This window comes from Lissotriton vulgaris, chromosome 4_1, assembly GCF_964263255.1.
Source record: "Lissotriton vulgaris chromosome 4_1, aLisVul1.2, whole genome shotgun sequence".
Taxonomy (NCBI): domain Eukaryota; kingdom Metazoa; phylum Chordata; class Amphibia; order Caudata; family Salamandridae; genus Lissotriton; species Lissotriton vulgaris.
The window spans coordinates 348,602,223-348,624,847 of record NC_141691.1 but is presented as its reverse complement, the minus strand read 5'-3'; the positions used below and the strand labels follow the sequence as shown (position 1 = coordinate 348,624,847).

Sequence of the window (22,625 nt, the reverse complement as noted above, 5' to 3'; positions counted from 1 at the left end):
TGTTTTCTGAAGGAGAGGTGGTTCTGTGTAAGGCGGAGGTGGGTGGGGAGAGAATTCCAGGTTTTGGCGGCTAAGTAGGAGAAGGATCTTCCCCCCATGGTGGATCTATGGATGCGTGGAATTGCGGCGAGGGCTTGATTGGATAATCGTAGTTGGCGGGTGGGGGTGTAGAAGGACAGGTGCGTGTTGAGGCATTCGGGTCCTAGGTCGTAGAGGGCTTTGTGTGCATGGGTGAGGAGACGGAACGTTATTCTCTTGTTGACGGGGAGCCAGTGGAGGTCTTTATAAGGCTTTCCTACTTTATTACAGTTGGTCTTTGACAATAGTAAACAGTGATACCGGTTATTCTGCAAATTCTCAAAAACATAAGATAAGAAGTTAGACAATGTATACATTAAGAAAAGCAAATTCAAATACACATACTCTTCCAACATTTCAGAAATTTCACATAGAGATACATTCCGATTTACAGAATATAGGATAAGGTAAGCCATTCAGTTGACATATTTAAACCTTTATTAATATTATCAATGCAACAGATCCATCTGCTTTCTTTTAAAGTGAGCACTTGCTCTACATTGGTCTGTCTCTTTGTTGGCTTAACAACTTCAATGACCCACCAGAGCATATCCTTTTCTGAATGTCCAGATTTAAAACAAAATTCTACTAAGGGGCCTTCTTAACCTTACATCGAATATGTGATTGGTGTAGCAGAATTGTTTCTTCACGACCTGTGTTGTTTTTCCTATGTAGTATAACCCACATGGGCATCTGATACAGTATACTACATTTGATGTTTTACAAGTGGAAAATTTCTAAGGACAATTGAGACACCATTGACATACATATTTTATGTATTGCATTTGTAGTGTCCTATTATTGGTGTCAATATTCAACTATATTAATGTTAATCTCTTCATATGCGTTTTCCAAAGGATCATTCAGGTTTGACCCTCTCTTAAAAAAGAACATAGGTTTGTTTTTTAGTTCAGGTCAACCTTTGAAGTGAGACCAGTGTTTGTTCACGATTTCTTTGAAGTTATTAGAGTGAGTTCCAAAGGTTGAAACGCACACTAGGGGGCCCATTAGGATGGCGGGCGGACTACTGTCTGCCCGCCACCTTAGCTGTGCTGGGACTGGCCGCCAGTGGTACGGCGGTCCCGCCCCGGTGATTAGGATGCTACCGCCACCATGGCGGTGGCATCCTCCATTCCCAGGATTCTCCATTCACAGCACCGCCCGCCACAATGCTGAGAATGCACTATATGCATTGTCATGCACAAGGTAACAGGCACCGCAAGGTGCCTGTCACCATGTCCATGACAATGCAGGGGGGTACCATAGGTAACCCCCATGTGCACCCCCCACACCCACAATACCCTGGGGGCCCACAACGGGCCCCAGAAAGCAGAATCTGCATGCCTTTCCATGGCCGCAAAGCCACCACGGAAAGGTATGTTTCCGACCCCATAACAATATGGATGGCGGTGTCTAGCAGACAGCACCACCATATTAAACCCTTGTTGACCGGTAGGAAAAGGAGCGGACGGTCTTCCCGTACACCGCGGTACCCCCACCATACTAATATGGCGGGGGGTAAATGGGTAGCAGGCGGGGAAGGATGTAGGGCGGATTGCCACCGCCATGCGGGTGGTGGCGATCCGCCCTAAATCCTAATGACCCCCTAAGTGTGGTTGTTTAGGTAGTTCTTTGACCTCTAGAAATGCCTCTGTTTTATTGTACCCCTTTTAAGTGACTTTTTCAGTAATTTTGTTGGATAGCTTTCAGTTGATCCTTCAATTTTCTTGTCTCTAAAAATAGTCTTCTTTACCTGTGCGGTTTTTTGCGAAGTCGCAGAATCTGCCCAAAGGGCAACCCATCTTTTAACGCTTGAGGATGATGACTGTTATAATCCAAAAGCTTATTCCTCGCTGTGGGCTTTGTGTACAAGGTCGTATAGAGACAGTTGTTATCGTCTTCCTTTATTGTTATAGCAAGAATATTCATACTACTAGAGCCTGACTCAATAGTGAATTTCAAATGTGGATTCCTGGCATTTAGCCATGTGTGGAAGGGATCCAGTTGTTCTTTGTTGCCCCGCCACATGAGAAAAACATTGTCAATATATCTCAACCAAAGAATGATGTTAGCTGAAAAAGGATTTAATGCATCAAAGATGCATTCACTTTCGAAGGTTGAGACATAGATGTTTGCTATATGTGGGGCATAAACTGCACCCATAGCAACACAGTTCAACTGCTGATAAAAGGTATTTTCGAAAAGAAAAAGTTCTCACACAGTGATATTCTTATACATTCAATGATAAAGGCTGTTGGTACTTTGTGCGGCCTTGTTTTTCGTTTCTAGCAAACCATCCAGAACCATGAGTATATCATTTTGAGGGATGCTTGTATATAGACTTTCAATGTCCAATGAGACTAGCAATTCATGGGCGGGATCCTTCTTTTATTCCCATAATTATTTTTCCATGGTGAAATAGTTTTTGGAACTTATGTCTGTCTGTCACCAGGAGTCAAGATAGTGACTTCAGAGATTGTGCAATTGATGTGGTTTAAGTTCCTGGGGCTAAGGAATAGTCTTAGCTTATTTTCTTCCTTCGCATTGCAAGTTATGTCACAAAGCTTGCCAATTCACCCAGGGCTGCTCCAACTATTCTGCCTCTAGCTGGGTCCCCCTGTCATAAAGCAGTATGGTTTCAAGAAACAATAGATGGGATAAGCTATCTCTGGTGAATATTTCACAAAATCTACAACCGCGAGAGGTGGAAGGGGGAGACCTGAATGCACTAGTTCAAGTTCAAGTTCAAGTTTAACATTTGTATAGCGCACTACTCACCCAGAGGGTCTCAAGGTGCTTGAGGGAGGGGGGTGCTTTACTTAAAGAATATCCAAGTTTTTAGTTGTTTTCTGAAGGAGAGGTGGTTCTGTGTAAGGCGGAGGTGGGTGGGGAGAGAATTCCAGGTTTTGGCCGCTAAGTAGGAGAAGGATCTTCCCCCCATGGTGGATCTATGGATGCGTGGAATTGCGGCGAGGGCTTGATTGGATGATCGTAGTTGGCGGGTGGGGGTGTAGAAGGACAGGCGCGTGTTGAGGCATTCGGGTCCTAGGTCGTAGAGGGCTTTGTGTGCATGGGTGAGGAGACGGAACGTTATTCTCTTGGTGACGGGGAGCCAGTGGAGGTCTTTCAGGTGACCGGAAATGTGAGCTTGGGGGGAGATGTCTAGTATGAGTCTGGCTGAGGTGTTTTGGATGCGTTGGAGTTTTTTCTGTAGTTTGGCTGTGGTTCCGGCGTAAAGGGTGTTCCCATAGTCCAGTCGGCTTGTGACCAGTGCATGGGTGACCGTCTTTCTTGTTTCGGTGGGGATCCAACGGAAGATTTTTTTGAGCATGCGTAAGATGTTGAAGCATGATGCTGAGACGGCCCTGACTTGTCTGGTCATCGAGAGGGAGGAGTCCAGGATGAAGCCCAGGTTACGTGCGTTGTCCGTAGGTATGGGTGCGTTTCCCAGGGCCGGTGGCCACCATGAGTCATCCCAGGTGGAGGGGGATGAACCTAGGATGAGGACTTCCGTTTTGTCCGAGTTCAGTTTTAAGCGGCTGTTCTTCATCCACTCTGCTACTTCTTTCATCCCTTCGTGCAGGTTGGTTTTGGCGGTGTTTGGGTCTTTGGTGAGGGAGAGGATCAGCTGTGTGTCGTCAGCGTAGGAGATGATGTTGAGGTTGTGCTGGCGAGCGAAGGAAGAGAGGGGGCTCATGTATACGTTGAAGAGGGTGGGACTGAGTGATGATCCTTGTGGTACGCCGCCGATGACTTCGGTGGCCTCTGATCTAAAAGGGGGGAGGCGGACTCTCTGGGTTCTTCCGGCGAGGAATGAGATGATCCAGTCCAATATTTTTTTTTTTTGTATTCCGATGTTGCTGAGGCGTTGTATAAGGGTGCTATGTCAGACTGTGTCGAAGGCTGCGGAGAGGTCAAGTAGGATGAGGGCAGCTGTTTCTCCATTGTCCAGTAGTGGTCGAATGTCGTCTGTTGCTGCGATGAGGGCGGCCTCGGTACTGTGTTTGGCTCGGAAGCCGGACTGTGAAGGGTCGAGGGATTTGTTGGATTCGAGGAAGGCGGCGAGCTGACTGTTGACGGCTTTCTCAATGACTTTGACAGGGAATGGGAGGAGCGAAATGGGGCGGTAGTTCTTGAGTTCAGTGGGGTCTGCTGTAGGTTTCTTCAGGAGGGTGCTGAGTTCGACATGTTTCCAGCTTTCCGGGAAGGTGGCGGAGTTGAGGGAGCAGTTGATGACGTCTTCGAGATGGGGTGCGATAATGGAGTCTGCTTTGTTGAAAATGTGGTGGGGACATGGGTTGGTTGGTGATCCTGAGTGGATGGAGTTCATCAGGCGGATGGTGTCTTCAGTGGTGATTGGGTTCCAGGCGCAAAGGTTGTTGGAGGGGGGTTTTAGATCCAAGGTGGGTGGGGTGGACTGGTCTCCGGACTGGTTTTCAAAGCTGTTATGTATGTCAGCGATTTTGTTGTGGAAGAATGAGGCTAGGGAGTCGCAGAGGTCTTGGGAGGGAGTGATGTCGTTGGTGCCGGCGGTGGGGTTGGTAAATTCTTTGACGATGTTGAAATAGTTCCTTGCTGTTGTGGGCGCTGTTGTCGAGTCGATCCTTGAATGCTGATTTCTTGGTGGATCGGATCAGTTGGTGGTGTTTACGGGTGGTGTTCTTGAAGGTGGCCAGGTTGTCGGTGGTTGAGTTTTTTCTCCAGGCTTTCTCGAGGGTGCGACAGAACTTCTTGGATTTCTTAAGGTCATCGTTGAACCAGGGGGCTTTTTTGCTACTTTGCTTGATTTGATGTTTTTTCAAGGGTGCTAATTTGTCAGCGCTGTGGGGTGATCCATTGTGTGAGGTTGGTGGCTGCAAGATTTGGGTCCGATGATTTTGCAGGAGGGTTTTGGCGAAGCGATGTGAAGAGTTGGTCGGTGGTAATTTTGTTCCAGTTTCTGCGGGGAATTGGTTGTGGATGGTTGTGGGTCGTAGTCTTTTTGTAGTTGAAGTGAACGCAGCTGTGGTCAGTCCAATGGAGAGCTGTGGTGTGATTGAAGGAGATGTTCTTGCTGGAGGTGAAGATTGGGTCGAGTGTGTGTCCGGCATAGTGGGTGGGGGTGTTAACAAGTTGTTTGAGTCCAAGATTGTCGAGGTTGTCCAGAAGGGTGGTGGTGTTGCTGTTGTGGTTCTTTTCCAGGTGGAAGTTGAGGTCTCCCAGTAGAATGTAGTCCTCGGAGGGGAGGGCGTGTGGGCCGATGAAGTCAATTATGTCTTCGCTGAATTGTGTGCGGGGTCCTGGTGGCCTGTAGATGAGGGTGCCTCTGAGTGTGGTCTTGGGGTGGGGCACACCAACACCAACACCAAAGAATAGTGTAAGGGAAAGCTTGTCACCACTAAAAAAGGTGATGGCTAGTTCATTAACAAAATCAGTGAATATTCACATCCCTGCAGTGCTCCTATGGGGTAGGAGCTGAGTCTATGGGGCCCATTAGGATGACGGGCAGATCGCCACTGCCCATATGGCGGTGGCGATCCACTTGTCATTCTCCACCGCCCGCCTAACATTTACCCCCGCCATATTATGATGGCTGGGGGCCCAGGCGGAAGGAAAGACCGTGTACCCGTTTTCCCCCGGTAGGCAATCCGCCTGATTACCTACTGGGTCGAAAAGGTAAGCAATATGGTGGAGGTGCCTTACAGGCACTGCCATCCATATTAGGATGAGGGCGGTGAATTTCCTTTCCATGGCGTAGACTCTGCCATGAAAAGGCATGCAGTCTTTTCTTTGGGAACCTGTTGTGGGCCCCCAGGGTTGGCTGCACTTGGGGGGTACCAATGGTACCCCCGACATTTGCATGCACAAGGTGGCAGGCACTGCATGGTGCCTATCACGTTGTGCATGCAAATGCACCACATGCAGTTTTTATTTTGCGGAGGGTGCCACAATGTAAAATATGCGTGATACGCCCACCACAGCTGGACTGCCGCACCCCTGGTGGGCAGCCTGCATCCTGTAGTTTGCCCGCCATCGTAATGATGCCCTAAGTCTCTTTCGTAGCTTTGCATTTCATGGCAGCTATCAGGAGTTCCAGGAAACCGGCAAAGGCACAGTGAATTTTAGTTTGGCCATCAAAGGAGCACCTCAGCTCAGCGTAGACCTGCAAATGTTGGAGGTCTCAGTGAAAAGAGTCTAAAAAGTATGTAATTTGTTGATTTGCAATTGGAAAAGAAGAACAAACTTCCAGTCCACCTTTCAGTCCACAATGTCCCACAGGAAAAAATATTTTTTGAGGGATGAAACAAGGAAGTGCAGAGTGAACACCAGGAGGTGGTTGGAAAAAAGCATACATGTAATGCCACACATTTTAAATAGTGACACATGGGAGATAGAACACCAACAACATCACATATTTGAAGTAATCATAATCACTATCCACCAGTACTTATTATTGGTGCTATCTTTCCACCTGTATTTCAAGCTCTTGTATATTGCTTGCTCAGAACCACCCCTCCAAATATCATGCAGTATAAGAAATAAAATACAACAAGTACGGTAAAATATATCAAAGTCACCTCAGAGCTCTCTGGTCATATACACAAATTCAACCTGTAGGCTTGTGTTACACAAGGACGCAGAATTCCCTTAGAAATATCCCTATAACTTCCATTTCCCCATACAAATGTCACCTATCAATAAACTATTTAATTAGACTGGGTTTGCAGTACCTTGCCTGATGATTGTATTCCTTTGAATAGAGCAGCAGCCACCATTATCCATGCTAGTAGGAGGCACAGGGCAAGAGGCCACACAACCACTCCAGTCTCATCAAGTCCACTTGAGCGACGGAGTGCCACCTTGCTGTAAATATCCAGAATTTTTTTATGAGTTTAGGCTTCCTATGACATAATTATAAGTTTACACCTTTTCAATTGAATCATATTGCACTTTAAGTGATGGACGATTGGCTGAAGTTAAGATATAGGAGTTTTTTAATTTGCAATGCATGTGACTATAATCATGTACATTCAGTTGCTACTTGGTGCCAATTAGCAGAGTAGTTATTAAAAGATAGGTATGTCACGTTTGTTCCAGAAATATGCCACCATCGTTTTAGATGGCTTCTTCTGCATTCCAGTCATTACGCATTTCCCATGTGCCAGTGACTCTTCTAATGATGTTCCAGCTGAACATTTACATATCACAATAGATACCCATCTCAATTACATTTTATTTGGCCATATATGTTTATGTATCCACAATTTAAACCCTAACATAGTTGCATCCCTATATGGCATTTATCATTTTCTTTGCTTAAACATGTATTACATAATTTAAATTACTCGCACAAAGCCTGTTAACACACAAGGCACAAATTTCAGTCTCTCAGAGTAAATTCAAAGATTATGCGTAGATACTTCATGATTAACATTTGGCATCACTATCGGTCAGATTATAGCATGAAAAATCACATGTCTTTAGGGTAGTTTGTTTAGTACTAAAAGTATGGGGACATTTTCCTAAAGTCCGGCGCCATGTTTTTTGACAATGCAGTTGTTTGGAGGACTTATTGTTACTGATTCTTGAAAATATATTTAATTGGCCTTCAAGTAAACCCAGTTATATATTACTCTCTCACCCCAAGCTATTGGTAGCTTGGTGTATCATTCAACTTACTGTGATGTGCTTGTATTGCAATGCATGTGTGATTAGTTTACATCTGAAAATAGCGCTGAATCACCACACATTTAATTATCTAATGCATGTATTGCATAGAGAAATCTATTCTTATTATTATCATTACAATAAATTAAATTTTTTTAGGAATTGACCTCGAGCCATCAAAACCACTACCTATTTTACCAACCTCATGTCTACATCAATTCCCAACATTGCCACAATGACCAATATTATCACCACCATCCACATGATTATCACCACCAATATTATCAGCAATAGTACCACTAGAACCCTTACTATATCCGTTACAACTATTACCACCACCACTGTGCCACTGTGATCGCCATTATTATCACCATCACCATTGCAAATACCACTATTGCCATTACAATTTGTGTATGCCTAAGTTTGCATACTTTACCACATACAAACCAGAAATATTGGAGTTGCCAGAGCTTGATTGTAGAGCCCTTGCTTTGATGAGGGGAAGATATGTTAAGTAAAGGTATGTTCTGCTATGGGTCCTGTTTCTTTTGCATTGCAGCCTTTCTAGCTACATTTCCCACATTTGTACGATGTTCACTTTTTTGAAAATTGTGATGCCTTTTTGTGCGCCACCTTGTTTGAATTTTTACCTGATTCCAAAGAATCAATACTTATTTAGTGTACAGGGTTAAAAAAAATCTCTTCAGCCTGAGGCTGTACAATGACTATATTCCAGCGTAAGACCGCTGTGCATTTGTGTCGGTCTAATAAGCCGTTGACATTCCCCAACAACACGTGGATTGACGGCCTAGGCATAATGTCAGCGGCCATGATAGGTGATACCTGGTCTAGGACGTGTATGCAGACAGGGGTGTGTAAATGTGCATGTGGGCCCACAGTGCTGTGTGGTGTTGTGTGCCCTAAGGGCATACCCAACCCTGGTAAAAGGAGCATGCGTCATTCAATGATAGCTGAAACAAAAAACAAGAACAAACATAACATCACTGGGAAAAAACCCTTCCTAACTCTCCCCCCGTCCCCACCCCCCACCCTACACTTCAATAACGGAAGCATCTGTCGACCCCCCATGTAAAGACTACCAAACTAAAACTGTACCTCTGTACGAACAGATCTAGAACAAAGCGGCATCAGCACACGCTGAATAAACCGAATAGTCCAGTAGTGTCTTAGACTCCCACCGATGGATTGACCCATCCCACTGATTAAAAGGAGAACATACGGAGCCTGGCATGCCCTCAGAGGGTGGGAGTGCGGGAAAGGTTGGACTCTGGACCAGGGGATCCCACCCGGCTTGGCGATGTGGACTGTCCGGGAGGTCCCTCGGTAGAGCGGTGTCTGCTGCGAGGCGGGGAGCCTGACTGGCTGGAGGAGTCTCCATGCCCACGAGCCGCTACAATCTGGGATCGAGGTACTGCTGCTAACTGATATACACAAGTGTTCCCCAAGTGGGTTGTGATCCACACCTCTCCTCTTCACGTGGGCACCTTACTCCTCCAATAAAAGGTACCTGTCCCTGCCTCTGCAACACCAGTGATGCTGCAGCAGGTCTGCAGACACAGCAGGGCTGTTAAAAACTTATTGTATATATATATATATATATATATATATATATATATATATATATATATATATATATATATATATATATATATATATATATATATATATATATATATATATATATATATATATATATATATATATATATATATATATATATATATATATATATATATATATCAAAATCCACAATCCTGAAGCGCCGAGGAAACCAAACGGACACAGCCAGGTACAGACCACAAACCAAGGATTTAAGAGAAATAGAGTGCTTTTATTCCATCAATGGGGATGGCAGCATGACGCGTTTCGTCCGGGAAACCCGGACTTGATCACATGATCTATATGTATATATATATGTAATATCTGCTGGTAGTTATAGTTAGGACCTATTATCCATAGGAAATTCGCAATATTCTATTCTCAATAACTTTGGCGCAGATTGACGAATCTTTGCGAAATTTTCAAAACTTGTGGCCCGCTCCGGTCCACTCCCATCTTCAAAGTTTCGGGGTGATTCGTCAAGCAGCGGGCCGAGAAAAAAGGGGGGTCCCAAACGTGTTTTCCCCATGCAATTTCCCATTGGAAACTTTAGACATGGCTACAGCCCGAACTGCTAAACGGAATTACACCAAATTTCGCAAAAAGGTAGCCCTTGGTTCAGAAAGATCTCTTTTTGTCAAATTATGTAAACCCATTCAGTAGTTGCTGAGAAAATCAAAATTTAAAAGTTTTGATATCTATGGCCACGCAGGATCCATGCACCCGCCCGATCACAAGCTTTATGCTATTTGGCTGTCAACACTTCAAACCAGGACGTGTTGGCAGCCATCTTGAAATCTGTAAAACTAAGGCACAAAACATGAAAAGGGGGCAAAGTAGAAACACCCTAACCCCCTATGCCTGCTTAGGGGGTCCCAACATATTTTATTTATTTTTATAAATCGGCGAAATGTGCGACTGATCCGCGGATCCGGCCGCCCAAAAAAAACGAAGCACTGGCTACCGTGCTTTGTTATTGTTTAGCCCATGGGTGGACCAAGTCCCGGGGGCATTGGTAAAAAGCGGGGGTTATGGGGACCCCCGCAGCCCCAGGGACCACCACCCCCTGGGGCTTTCAATTATTAATGTGGTCGAGGGCACTCAGCCCTTCAGCACTCCGGAGGACCGCCACCCCCCAGGACTTTCTTTTTAATGAGTGGGGGGAGTCTCCAAGGCCCCCCAAGCCTCGGGGACCGCCACCCACAGGGCTTTTCTTTAATTTTTGCGGGGGCACATGCCCCCCCTCCAGGCCCGGGGACTGCCACCCCTGGGGATTTTTTAAAAAACAAGAACCTATGTGGGGGCGCTTGAGCCCCTCCACACCCCCCGGGGACCACTACCTCCCGGGGCACTAAGAATGCGGAGCCTGAGCCCCGGGGACCACCACCTCCCTGGGGCTTTGTACTTGAAGGGAGGGGGGCCACGCAGTACCCCTCCTGGAGCCCTTAATGGCCCTGGTGACCACCACTCCCAGGGCCGGCTCTTGCAGTGTCCCTGGGTGCCCACCCCCGGGACACTATTTGCTATGGCAGGACACAGGCCTTGCGGCTTCCGCCCTGCCATAAGAAACTTGCTTTGGATTTTGGAAGCTCTCTCTTCCAAAATCTAAAGCAGATTGCTTTTCCACACGGGGAGCTGCATCTTAGCAGCTCCTCATGTGGAAAAGCTATGCCGGCTCCCGCAGGAGGCAGGGAGCCGGCAGGGACCGTGGGGGCATTGGAGCTCCCCCCATGGTCCCCAACGAGTGGCCAGGCCCCGGGGAATGGGGTCGTCGGGGCCAGAAATTGCAGGTTGGAGAGGATTGAAGAGGAATTATTTCCCCAGCTTAAAAAACACCACAGGGCATGTTTGCACACATCACCTTAGGCCCCGCCCCCCCTTCACCACTGTGTAAACGCGCCCTCTAGCAGTTTTAAGTTGGGAATTTAAGTCCCCTTGAATCCTGAGGGCCCCTGGGGGCCAACTAGCCCACCAAGTGTTTCCAGTAAGCACCACTGCGCTGCGCTAAGTTGCAGAGAGGTGGTCCAGGCCGTGCCCATTTTTACACCTCTCTGCAACGGCGCTTACTGGAGGTACTTAGTAGGCTAGTTTGACCCTAGGGACTCGCAGGATTCAAAGGAACTGTATCCCCCAAATTAAAACGGCCACAGAGCGTGCTTGCACACGTCACCTCACGCCCTCCCCTCCCTTCACCAGTGTGCAAACGCTCCCTGTGGTGCATTTTAGGAGGTAGTTTTAATCCCCCTGCCACATTATGTACTAGGGTCTTACATAGGATGCCATGGTAATCACAGGGGTACCGTAACTCATAGTGTTCCCTAGTGTATGAAGGTGTTTTCACTGTATTTTAAGTGTCTTTTAGCATAGCACTGGCTCTAGGACTGGTTAGTCAGTCAGTTGCCACCAGTACCCATCTGAAAAAAGTTGAGGGTACAGGATGATTTTGCAACAAGGCTTCTTTCTGCCCCTCTGTTTGTTCTTTCTGCACGTTTTCCTTATTCCTGCACTTTACTTCGTCTTTGAGGACTTCTGGGGCTGCTTTCTGTATTTCTTTCTTTTATTTCTGTGCGTTTTTTATTCTTTCTTCACATGTCCTACCTCTGTAGGCATAGTTAGAAACTAGCATTTAAAAAACCTTTGAAATTCACTGAAAAAACCATAGGTTTCAGACACATTATAGTTAGGAATTACCATTTAAACAACCTTAGAAATTCACTGAAAAAGTTAGCTGGACATTTCACTCGTACAAAACCATTGAAATTCCCCAGTTATAGTTAGTTCCGCTAACTATAACTTGCGCACCCGCAATGCACTGCTGATGAAGTCACATATTACATCAATCATTACATGGTCAGTGACATCACTCATGACATCTTAGATGACATCATTGATTTAAAGAACTGAGGCACTAGAAACAGAATATGGGGTTGAATCTTACAAATGAGGAAAACAACGCAATACAGGATTTAGCTAAGGACTCCGACATTGTCATTTGTCCTGCGGACAAGGGTGGGGGGGGGGCAACATTGTGGTCTTAGCCGTTGAGTTATGCATTAATGAGGCCATGAGACAGTTGAGCGACAGGCCGTTTTATACAAAGCCATATAGGACAGCATAGACACACTCCATTATGGAGTATTAGACAAAGCTATAACAAAGGAGGGACCAGGGCATTATACAATTTAAGAAATACAGCCATCTTTAAACTGAATATCCATGTATCCCTATATTGTACTTGCTTCCCAAGTTACACAAGAATAGCAGCAATTGTCAAGGGAGACCTATTTTCTTCTCTCCGGCAAGAGCATTTAAAAACACATCTAAGTAGGTGTATTTTTTCTGAGAGATTTTGTTATCGCCATCCCATCCTACATAAAGGGTCACTAAAGATTTTCTAACTTGCCTAGAAGGCATAGAATGGTCCAACGTGTCTCTAGATGTATGATCCCTTTACCTAGTATTATTCAGGAACAAGGGATTGACGCCTGTACGCATTTCCTAAGAGCAAGACATTTTTACTTATTTGCTCAAAGAAATGATTATGGGCTGTCTACAGAACAATATTTTTAATTGCATTGATATAATACATCAACAACTTTTTTTTACATCTGCGAAGGTGACCTGCTTCACCCCCAGCTTTGCAAACCTTTTCATAGGCTGGTGCGGTGAGTAGATTTCCACCAATCCTGCAACCCTGGAAGACATGGAGAGGGCCGTCATGTGGCTTCGCAACATTGATGACCTTTTCATCATCTGGAGATGTTCAGGACAATGTGCTAAGGATTTTGTAGGCCAGAAAAGTTTGATTTTTGCCTTCACTTACACTATCAGCAAAAACAAACTGTTATTTCTGGATATATTGGTCACAGTCAGGACAACAAACCTAAATCCTCACTATTTAGAGAACCCACACAGGCAACAGTCTCCTAAATGCTTTTAGCAGCCACCTGGAAGTAATGAAATGGAACATTACATACAAGGAACTGATGAGGGCAAAAGAAACTTCAACTCTAGAAAAGCCTATACCCAGGAAGAGACTATCAGGCTAGAGAGATTCAGGGGAGAGGGGCTACACCAAATGGGTTCTAGAAGAAGGCAAGGACGTGTATTAATAGTATATCAAGGGGGGCCATTCTGTTTTGTTTGTGACAAAAAGACAACACTAGATTCATTACCACCTATAGGAACAAATCAAAATAGGTAGCTGTCATTATATGCAAAAATTGGATCATCCTCAAGTGTGATTCTACCGTAGGCCAGTTGTTGCATGACATACATAGCTTCACATATAAGAGGAGTAGACATCTGAAAGACCTTCTGGTATGGTATTATATCAGTCAGGCCCCCAATAACAACTGTTTGAGTTTTGTTTCCATATAAAAACTCTAAGGTGAGTTGGACCACCTGTGCTCAGAAACAGTACTCTGTCCTATATTAGAACATTGGAATGTTGGGAGCTCCATTGAAAATAATGGAGTTCTCTGGGCTTATAATGGCTGGTGTAAGCCAAGAGCTCCAACATTCCAATATTTCTTTGTTCCCAGCTCTGGCTGTGAACAAAGGCTTCAGGGAGCCTGAGGGGATTCCAATCCCCTCACACTCCCATAAGGCTTTGTTCTTTTTTGTTAGAACATTCTGCCCTCTAGTGGCAGAATGTTCTAATAGCATTATAGCCCTTTGTAGCTGGGCTATACCGGCTATTAAAGACCCTCTCCCTTGTTAAAGGCCCTCGCCTTCTGCTCGGGGCCTTTAACGGTGGAGAGGGCCTTTAATAGCTGGTATAGCCCTCTACGGTGGGCTATAAGGCTATAGTAATGGATTAAAATGATATGCCAATTTTGACAAGTACCTCTTCTTTTATCACAAATGTTTTTGAGTGCCCATGTAAGAAACGCTGCGTGGGCAGTACCATGTCAGAACATCTCACAGCCATGGATTTAAAGAGATCTTTACTGTCCTATGGCAAGGCACTTTCAGGTGAATGCTTTCTCTGCTTGGTCACATCCACCCAGAGGGTTATGTCAGCCTGAATGATAGACATTCCAACACTGGCTGACTACCCAGTGACTTGGTTAGATAACTGCAGCTCCATCATTGTTGGGAGTAGTGCTGTGTTGTTCCTTTGACTACAAAGATTGAGTAAAAATACTGTCACCCAACAAAAGTTAAAATAGACCAATTCGTTCAGATATAATGTACTATATCCTTGTCCATCAATTAATACTGGCTTGAATCTCTGAAACTTTGCATTTTCTGAACTTCTCTTGGCTCTAGAGGCTCAATGTACATACTAGTGGAATGAATTCAGATACTAAGGACAGGGTTCATCAAATGAATGCAATGTCTTGGCTTGACTATTTAACTGATTGTCATTATATTCATCAGGTTGGTACTTACTCCCAATACTCCTTGCTTAGCAGTGTACCACTGTCTAGTATAGTACTGTTGCTTATGCAGGTTTCATTATTTGCTTTTACCCACGTCAAATTCACAGCAACCGTACTGTTAGATCCAGAAGTTACATTACAGATACCTATATAAATAGAAACATTGTTAGTGTCCAGAAATAAAATACAATATCATAATTCTCAAACCAATATTCTTATATCAAGTAGTCTTAAAACATATTCTTCACCTATTGAGCCACATAGATTGCCAGCCCCCTAGTATATAGCTCTTGTACTATTTTATGGGTTTCACCTAAAAATGGCCAATTATTTAGAACTGGTTATTCTTTAAAGTTGATTTCAGTTTTTGAAGTCAATTAAGCATAGTGGTTACTAGACATTTAGTGACAAGAAAACTTAGCTACTACAGCTATTGTCCCACCTTGCAATTCAAATAACTCCTTGAAAAATTGAACAGTTCAATACAACACAAATTTTATCACAGAGGCCCTTATTATGATGTCGGGCTGAAAGCAATTCACAGCTCTTTGGAGGCTTTCCGTCTGACTGCCGTATTATGATACTGGAGGTAGAAGGGAAACCTGGTTGGGAATTATTCACTGCTTCCGACAGGCTCACAGAGCCCGTTAGGTCGGCAGGCAGAATTGTTATCCCAAAATGACAGCGGAGCCAGCCTTTGCTCTGCCGTGGGGATTATGATGTAACTTTCCGCCTGCCCTTTCATGGCGGTCAACCCACCATGAAAAGGCAGGTGGAAAGTGACTTTAGAGGTCCACTATGAGCCCTGAGGGGTACCTATGGTGCCTGCCTATGGTGCCTGCCACCCTGTGCAGGATGTTTGAAAATATCATTTTTTAATTGCAAGTTTTGCTTAGGCCCTTTTTTGGCCGCTACACAAGTAGCAATAGAAAAATGTATGTTTTTGTCTGCCATAGGGCGGCCACATCCTAATACTGATGGATGGAACCTCCGACTAATCGTCAGGTGGTTCCATTCCTGCTATGATATTGGTTGGACGATCGTACGACCGACATCGTAATAGGGCCCTCAGTTTAGATACTTTTCCATAGAAATTGTGCTTAATGAGTTTGGAATTTGTACATGATGCTACTTTGGCGAAGAAGTCCAGATTTAAAAACAATGATAATTTAGAACTGGTTAATAATTTGAATGCACATTTTTCATTTAGAAACTGAATGTTTGATTATGTACACAGTGGAGCTGTTAGCTGGCATTTTTTTGTTGAGAAAGAATAAAAACTCCTTAGATAGCAGTTGGACAATTATATATTGTGTAGAAGAGATGAAAGGGTGAGATGATGAGCTTGTCAAGTCAAATTATAACAAAGAACAGGTATCCAAAACTAGTCTACTAGTTTGGGAGGTACTTCCACTACCAATTTATTAAACATAATCTGTTTCTGCTTAACCACTTGTAATTGTGGCACAAGCAGCAGGCAGTTCCTCAGAGAAATATCTGCTAGGTTCCAGTAGAATCAACAATTTTAACGTCAGAAAAACAACACAATACATTTTAAAAATCAGTTCAAAGAAATAGATAAACAAATAATGAAAAAAAGACATCAAAATGATTCTAACAGAGTTATGAATTGTAAAATGTTTGAGGCAATAGTTTCAATCAGAAGAGCAGTTAATGGTTGGCAGGGTTGGTTTGTGGCTAAAAGCAATGGAGTGGGGAATGCAGAGAGGCCAAGATGGTCTCTCAGTTTCAGCTTTTAACTTAAGGCTTAGTATTTTTTTCTGGAACTCATGGTACACCAAAAGCTAAAGCCATTCAGGGTCCCTGTAACTCAGATATACCTTCATTAGGCTTCCTGCTGCCAAAAGCTCTGTGTGGGACAAATCTGGATTCTTTTGTTGATGAGGTCACTTCATCACTGGAATATATTTGCTGCCTCACCCCGAAGCAAGGTTATAGCTTCTGAATTAGGCACTTTATTGGTTCTCAAAATCCACCCAGAAGGGCAAGGTTTGAAGCTGTAGGTTGGCATGCCTTCAAGAGGCCAGACACCTTCTCCATGAGGTCTTTTGAAGTATTTTTCAGTGCAGCAAAATCTCTCAGTTGAACAAATATGCCCCCTTCCTGCATTAACCTCAACATCTTGTTGCAGTCCTCTGCAGTTGGAAAATTCTCACTTTTCTCCAACTGTTAAGAAAGTTCCTCTACGACACGTCTGCAGCTCCCAGATCCCCAGGGCAAGCTGTAGGCATCAGGACTCTCTCCTACCAGGGAACCTGCCTTGAAGTTGAAGTTGAAGTTGAAAGGAATTTATTGAGCGCACGATGACCAGGCGGTTTCTTGGCGCTAAGGACAGATGTAAAGGAAGAGCTACTCAGCAAAGGCTTGTGTTAACAGCCATGTTTTCAACAGTTTGTGGAACTCCATATAATAAGCTGTGTTTCTGAAAGTAAGCGGTAAGGAGTTCCAAAAAGCACTGACCAAATAGGAAAAACACTGACCACCACGTTTCTTCCTTTTAAAGCGGGGGACATGCAATAGGTTTTTAGTGGAGAAACGAAGATCACGATTGGGAATGTAAGGCTTAAGTTTGATAGACACAAATGACGGGCGGATCCAGATAATGCCTTAAAGATCAAACAGCCAAGTTTAAACAAAGAACGTTCAGTGAGGGGTAACCAGTGGAGGGATTTAAGAAGGGGAGTAATGTGATGAAATCTAGGAAGCTTAAAGACTAGCCGTGCGGCTTGATTTTGAATGAGTTGAAGACATTAGGGCTCCTTCTGTTTTCTGAGTTTCCCTATAGTGGTTAACACGAGGACACCAACTTGACCATTGAAGAGCGATTCCAGTCCCTATGTGTCACTTGCGAGTCAGGTTAAGTTAAGTCTTCATATGCCAGTAGTTTTCCTCTTTCTAAATGTTTTCTTTCTGAGTTCAAGAGCGTTCTGTGGAGGTATTAGTGAGATTGTCAGTCCTAAATTGGGCACTTGCCACTGATTTCTGAATTCCCGACAGCCAATGTAGTCTGCTGTCTAGAGAGACTCAACTGAGATGATCCAATTATTTGTCTGGCTGCAGGAGTATAGTTTTTTTCTCTAGACGCTACAGTCTGAAGATGAGGTTTCCTTCCCTTCATCAGTCATAGACCTGATTTTCCCTCGCTTACCCTCCCTTTGGGAGCACAGGCTGAAAGTTTAGGGTAGCTCTGGGAATCAATGGTTGCAGTTCCTGACAGCCCCATTTGACATTTCCATTTCACAGGAAGAGCTGTGAATGTATCCCTTTATATACAAGCTGGTTATGTCCCACCTCCAAGATTGTTAGTCATTGGTAATTGGCCATTGATTACATCACTTCTACATTCATGCTGTCAGAGGCCACACCTTTGCCTTCCAGGAGGATGGTGACTATCAAGCCAGCCACCTCCGTCCGGCACCAGCCATATGCAAATCAGTCTTGACCCTGCTCCAATGGGTACAGTCCAGTTTGAACTGCCAGGCCCTCCCTGGACCAGAACACCAGCAACCTAGGACTGGTTTTGCCCTAAGTATGGTTCATCAGACAGGTATTGCATGGTTTCAGTGACTGTGAGCCTGATTCACAAAGCGCCTCCGCACTTGTGACAGAGGCTCTGCGGTCATGGGGGTGTCTCCGCACTCTTGGTGAAATCTTTGCGATGAGATTTCTCATTTTAGAGATTTGCCCCAAGTGCGGATACTCCCCCATGAATCTGTGGCCTCCATCACAAATGCTGAGGTTCTTTGTGAATCAGGCTCATAGTTTGTTCCCAGGACACACATCTGGACTATCCGTTCCACTGAGAGCTACTCAATAAAGTATACAAAAAAGTGTTGGATGGAATGCTTAAAATATTCTCAACCACTGGTACTTACTCGAGCCACATTTCAGTCCATCGTTATTTTGCACACCTTGCCACCTCAATTTAGACCATGCCATATGCAAATCGATCTTGACCCTGCTGCAATGGGTACTCTCTAGTTTGAACTGCCACGCTTGGTCCTCCCGGAACTGGAAAAAAGGAACCTAGGACTGGTTTCACCATGGTTAGGGCTCATCAGACAATTAAAGCTTGGCTCCAGTGACACAGTGTGCACGGGTTCCAAGTCTGTCATACCTATTCCACTTAGGGCTACACATTTAAGAATATAAAAAGTGATAGATGGAATGCTTGAATTAATATAAGCCATTGCTAATCACTCGAGCTGCATCCGAGTCCATCCCTATTTTTACACACCTGGGGCCATATTCTCAAGGAGCAGCCAAAGTTGCAATAACGTTACCACCCCATTCACAGGCTGGTGTAAATAGCCCATAACACAAGTTTATCCGCGATAGCAGCTGCAAAAACCATCTCCACAGAAAACCCTGGCAACTATCGCTAATGAGATGCAGAGTAGGCGTGCAAAAAGCCGCGACAACACCACTCTGCAACATTCACAACAACCAGCCACATCTGCGATAAGACCAAGAAACATCCAATAATGCGCGTTAGCAGCAGAAAATTAACACCTGCTGCTCTGACCTGGTTTAAAGTCAGATGACAACCAGCAGCAGCCAAGGGAGCACAGCCCAAAGCCAAACATGAAGAACAACAGATGCCCCCGAGGAACTGAAAATGTTGCCCAGAGCCCCTATAGGGCAACAACACCCACCACCACCCAACCCAGGACTACAACCCCCCTCTGGAACCCCTCCGGACCACCACGGAGGCAGCACATAGACAGCAGACCCACAGGAAATGCACCAGCCTCACAAACTCAACACTAGAGGATGCCATTGTCCACTACAGGCTCAAAAGGACAACCATTCTATGCATCCTGATCATCATTGCCCAACAGGCCGACGGCACTAACACAGCGGACAAACAACATCCTACCCCACACAAAGCTGCTGGCTGTGATGCACCTGTTGGCCTCTGGTACCCCAAACAACAACCGCCAGAGTCAGGGGAGTCTCACATCCATGTCCCTCACACCTGTCCTGGATGCCATCATCCGCCTGGTACCCCAGTATATATATGTCCACCACAATGCGCAGGATCTACTGGAGACCAAGCAAGGACCATACGCCATAGCTGTATGCATGCACATGTTGGCGGCAATACACAGCACACATGTCCTACATGTGCCCCCTGGTGACACAGCACACAATCACTGCAACAGAAAGCACACGTTTCACATCAATGTGCAGGCAACATCCAAACACAGTGGAATCTTCACCATCGCCTTCGCCAAATTTCCAGCCAGTGTGCATGTTTCTTTCATCCTCCGACATTCCATCATCCACCAGCGCTACCAGAAGGGCACCAAGGGAAATGCACAGCCCCTTGGCAAGTTCCAAATGAATACCCCACATACCTCAACTCCACAAACATGCAACTCACAACTCTGACAATGCACACATCACAAAATCACATACAAGATACAAAACAACATACAAAACATCATGCCCACCCACCAGACACGACAGAACTATTTACAATGGTAACCTGGGTAAGCCATGAACATGAACCATCGAGGCATGACACCTCAGCCACATAATAGCGGAATGTGAGGAGAGGTGGGAACCAGGCATGTGTGAAGGAGGCAGGAGAACCTTGATTGAAAAAGTACACAATGCAAATAGTGGCAGCGATGTGCTGAACAGACCACAGTATGCAGAAAACACCCATATCCATGTCGAAATACACCGCTGGTGTATGGAGTGTAGTGGACAGTGGATGCAACCATGTCACCCCAGCTAGTGGGGGAGTATGCAGGAATGTTGCCTGTTACATCCCCCCGTAAGCAGACTGGGATGGCCTGGCGTATGCCAGGCCAGCGTAGGGGTGTGAATAAAAAGCAAGTAGCCCTGGGCGTGGTCCTCTTCTGGAATGCCCAACATCTCTGCCAGGGCGGTGCCTCTCATCCCGCCACGAGGCTGACGCCTTCCTCATGAGCGAAGTTGCCTGCGATCCTGCGGGCTGTCAAGGAGGGCCCACCATGTGCCGCTGTAAGCTCCAAGACCGAGGCCCGCGACCCTGGCAGCCTCCTCAGACCATCTCGGCCTCCACTACACAGCCCTGCTTTACTCCTTTCTCGTTGACATACTCTTCTGCTGCACCCGGCCTACACAACGGTCAAGTAGGTCACACATTTGGAATGTTGGAGTGTTGATTAACCATGGTAGTGAACATTATTTAAGGCAGAGTTTATGTCACTATACTTCCTTTGATGTGGTGACACCAAGTCTGTGCATAGCATTACAACCACACGTGTCTGGGGGCCTATGCGGACTACTGCCCCGGCCAACACAGCACACAAGTAGGTCACAGAATTGGAACTGAACATCGATTATTCAAAGGCAGGATACATATCATTGCACGCAAGAAGATGCATCAGAGGATGATGCGTTGCTGTCCGGAGGGAATAGGATCATCGTTACGAAGGTGATCGAACACTACAGACAACTACCCTGGTGTCACTAACTCTGTGCATCGCGAGCCAACAACATGTGGCTGTGGGCCACTTCTGACCGCTGCCTCCGGCCTAGACTATGGTCCAGTGGGTCACAGAGTCTTGATTTAGCAATGGCGGAGTTCATATCAGTGTACCGGCATCATCACAGACTGCATTCTCTGCCAGCCCAAGGTGCCACAATGTCTGTTCCCCGACATTCATGGACACTCTCTGGTCCTACATTGGTGGTGTCTGAGTCTATTAACTAGGGGTAGTTTTCATCCTCATGTGGCTGTTACCAAATTGGTGTTGGCAACGTGGCTGTAACTTTCCACTCCTCTATTTGCTGCTTCCGGATAACATCAAACCTCTGCATCATGCCCTGCAGGACACCTTCCACTGTCCCCCGCAACCCTCCGTCCCATACACCTCGGACATTGATGAGGACCCACTCAGCTTGTGTGGCCCATATGACTGCACCGCAAGTCACCGTCCAGTAGCGGGGTGCCTGTGCTGGACGCTGTGCATCCGGGGCCACTAACTCTGTGCTGGTCAGGTTTGGGACCCCTTCTTCTGATGGCCTATGGCAATGGGGTCATCCATGCTTTGGGCCTGTGGCCCTGCACTGTCCGCTGCCTCCAGCCTCAACTGTGGCACACCAGGGCTCACACATCAAATCAAGTCCTGACCGGCCCAGACATCACATCACCGCAGGAGGTAAATGCCACCACCACCAGGACCAACTCCAAACGCCAAATGCCGGTGCCAAAATGTCCATACTGGCAGACTGACGGAGTTGCTCGCCCCTGTCATGGATGCCATCTTCTGCCTGTTCCCCTGCTCAGCACTCCAGGTGCCACTAACTCAGTGCACCACAAATCATCATCCATTACTGTTTTGGTTATGTGCTGTGGAGAGCTCACACAGCAATGTCAACCCAGGCAGTGTGGGAGACCAGGGACGATGATGAGGAAGATAATGCAGGAGTGACACCCCCCCCCACTACAGCTGCATCAGGAATAACCTGAAGGGACACAATCCTAGCAATTTCTTCACAGGAGCGCGCTCATCTCTAGTGCCCCAACCTCAGTGCACTGCAACTCACGGACACTTCTGTTTGCATGTTGGGTGACCTCTGTACTTGCTCCAGTTCCCTCCATGTTGCTCAGCAGTTGACTCTGTTATGCAGGTGTTTTCTGTTTTCATTGCACTGGTTTCCACTGTTCAAGTTGTTGCCAGCAGCAAGCACTCCGTGAGGGCTGGCTTACACTCACCCCACACACATCCAGAACAGGCGTCACTTTACATGTGTCCCTGCCAATAAAGGGGCCGGGTGCACGTGCCTGTAGCCAGTTCTACATGATATATGTGTGTGTCCCTGTGGTCTTGTTGTATGCATGAGGGTCCTGGGCTCTACAACATTACATTGTGC

At 45.8% G+C, this 22,625-nt stretch overlaps 1 protein-coding gene across 1 annotated transcript in view; it reads right to left on the bottom strand.

Moving 5' to 3' along the window:
• LOC147718734 (sodium- and chloride-dependent neutral and basic amino acid transporter B(0+)-like) overlaps positions 1-22,625 on the bottom strand; it is a 746,574-nt gene that overhangs the window by 467,383 nt on the left and 256,566 nt on the right. The window contains exons 5-6 of the mRNA XM_086966771.1: positions 14,743-14,878; positions 6,789-6,921 (exon numbers count right to left, since the gene is read on the bottom strand). Coding sequence (XP_086822897.1) covers positions 6,789-6,921; positions 14,743-14,878 — 269 coding nt within the window. The remainder of the gene's footprint in view (positions 1-6,788; positions 6,922-14,742; positions 14,879-22,625) is intronic.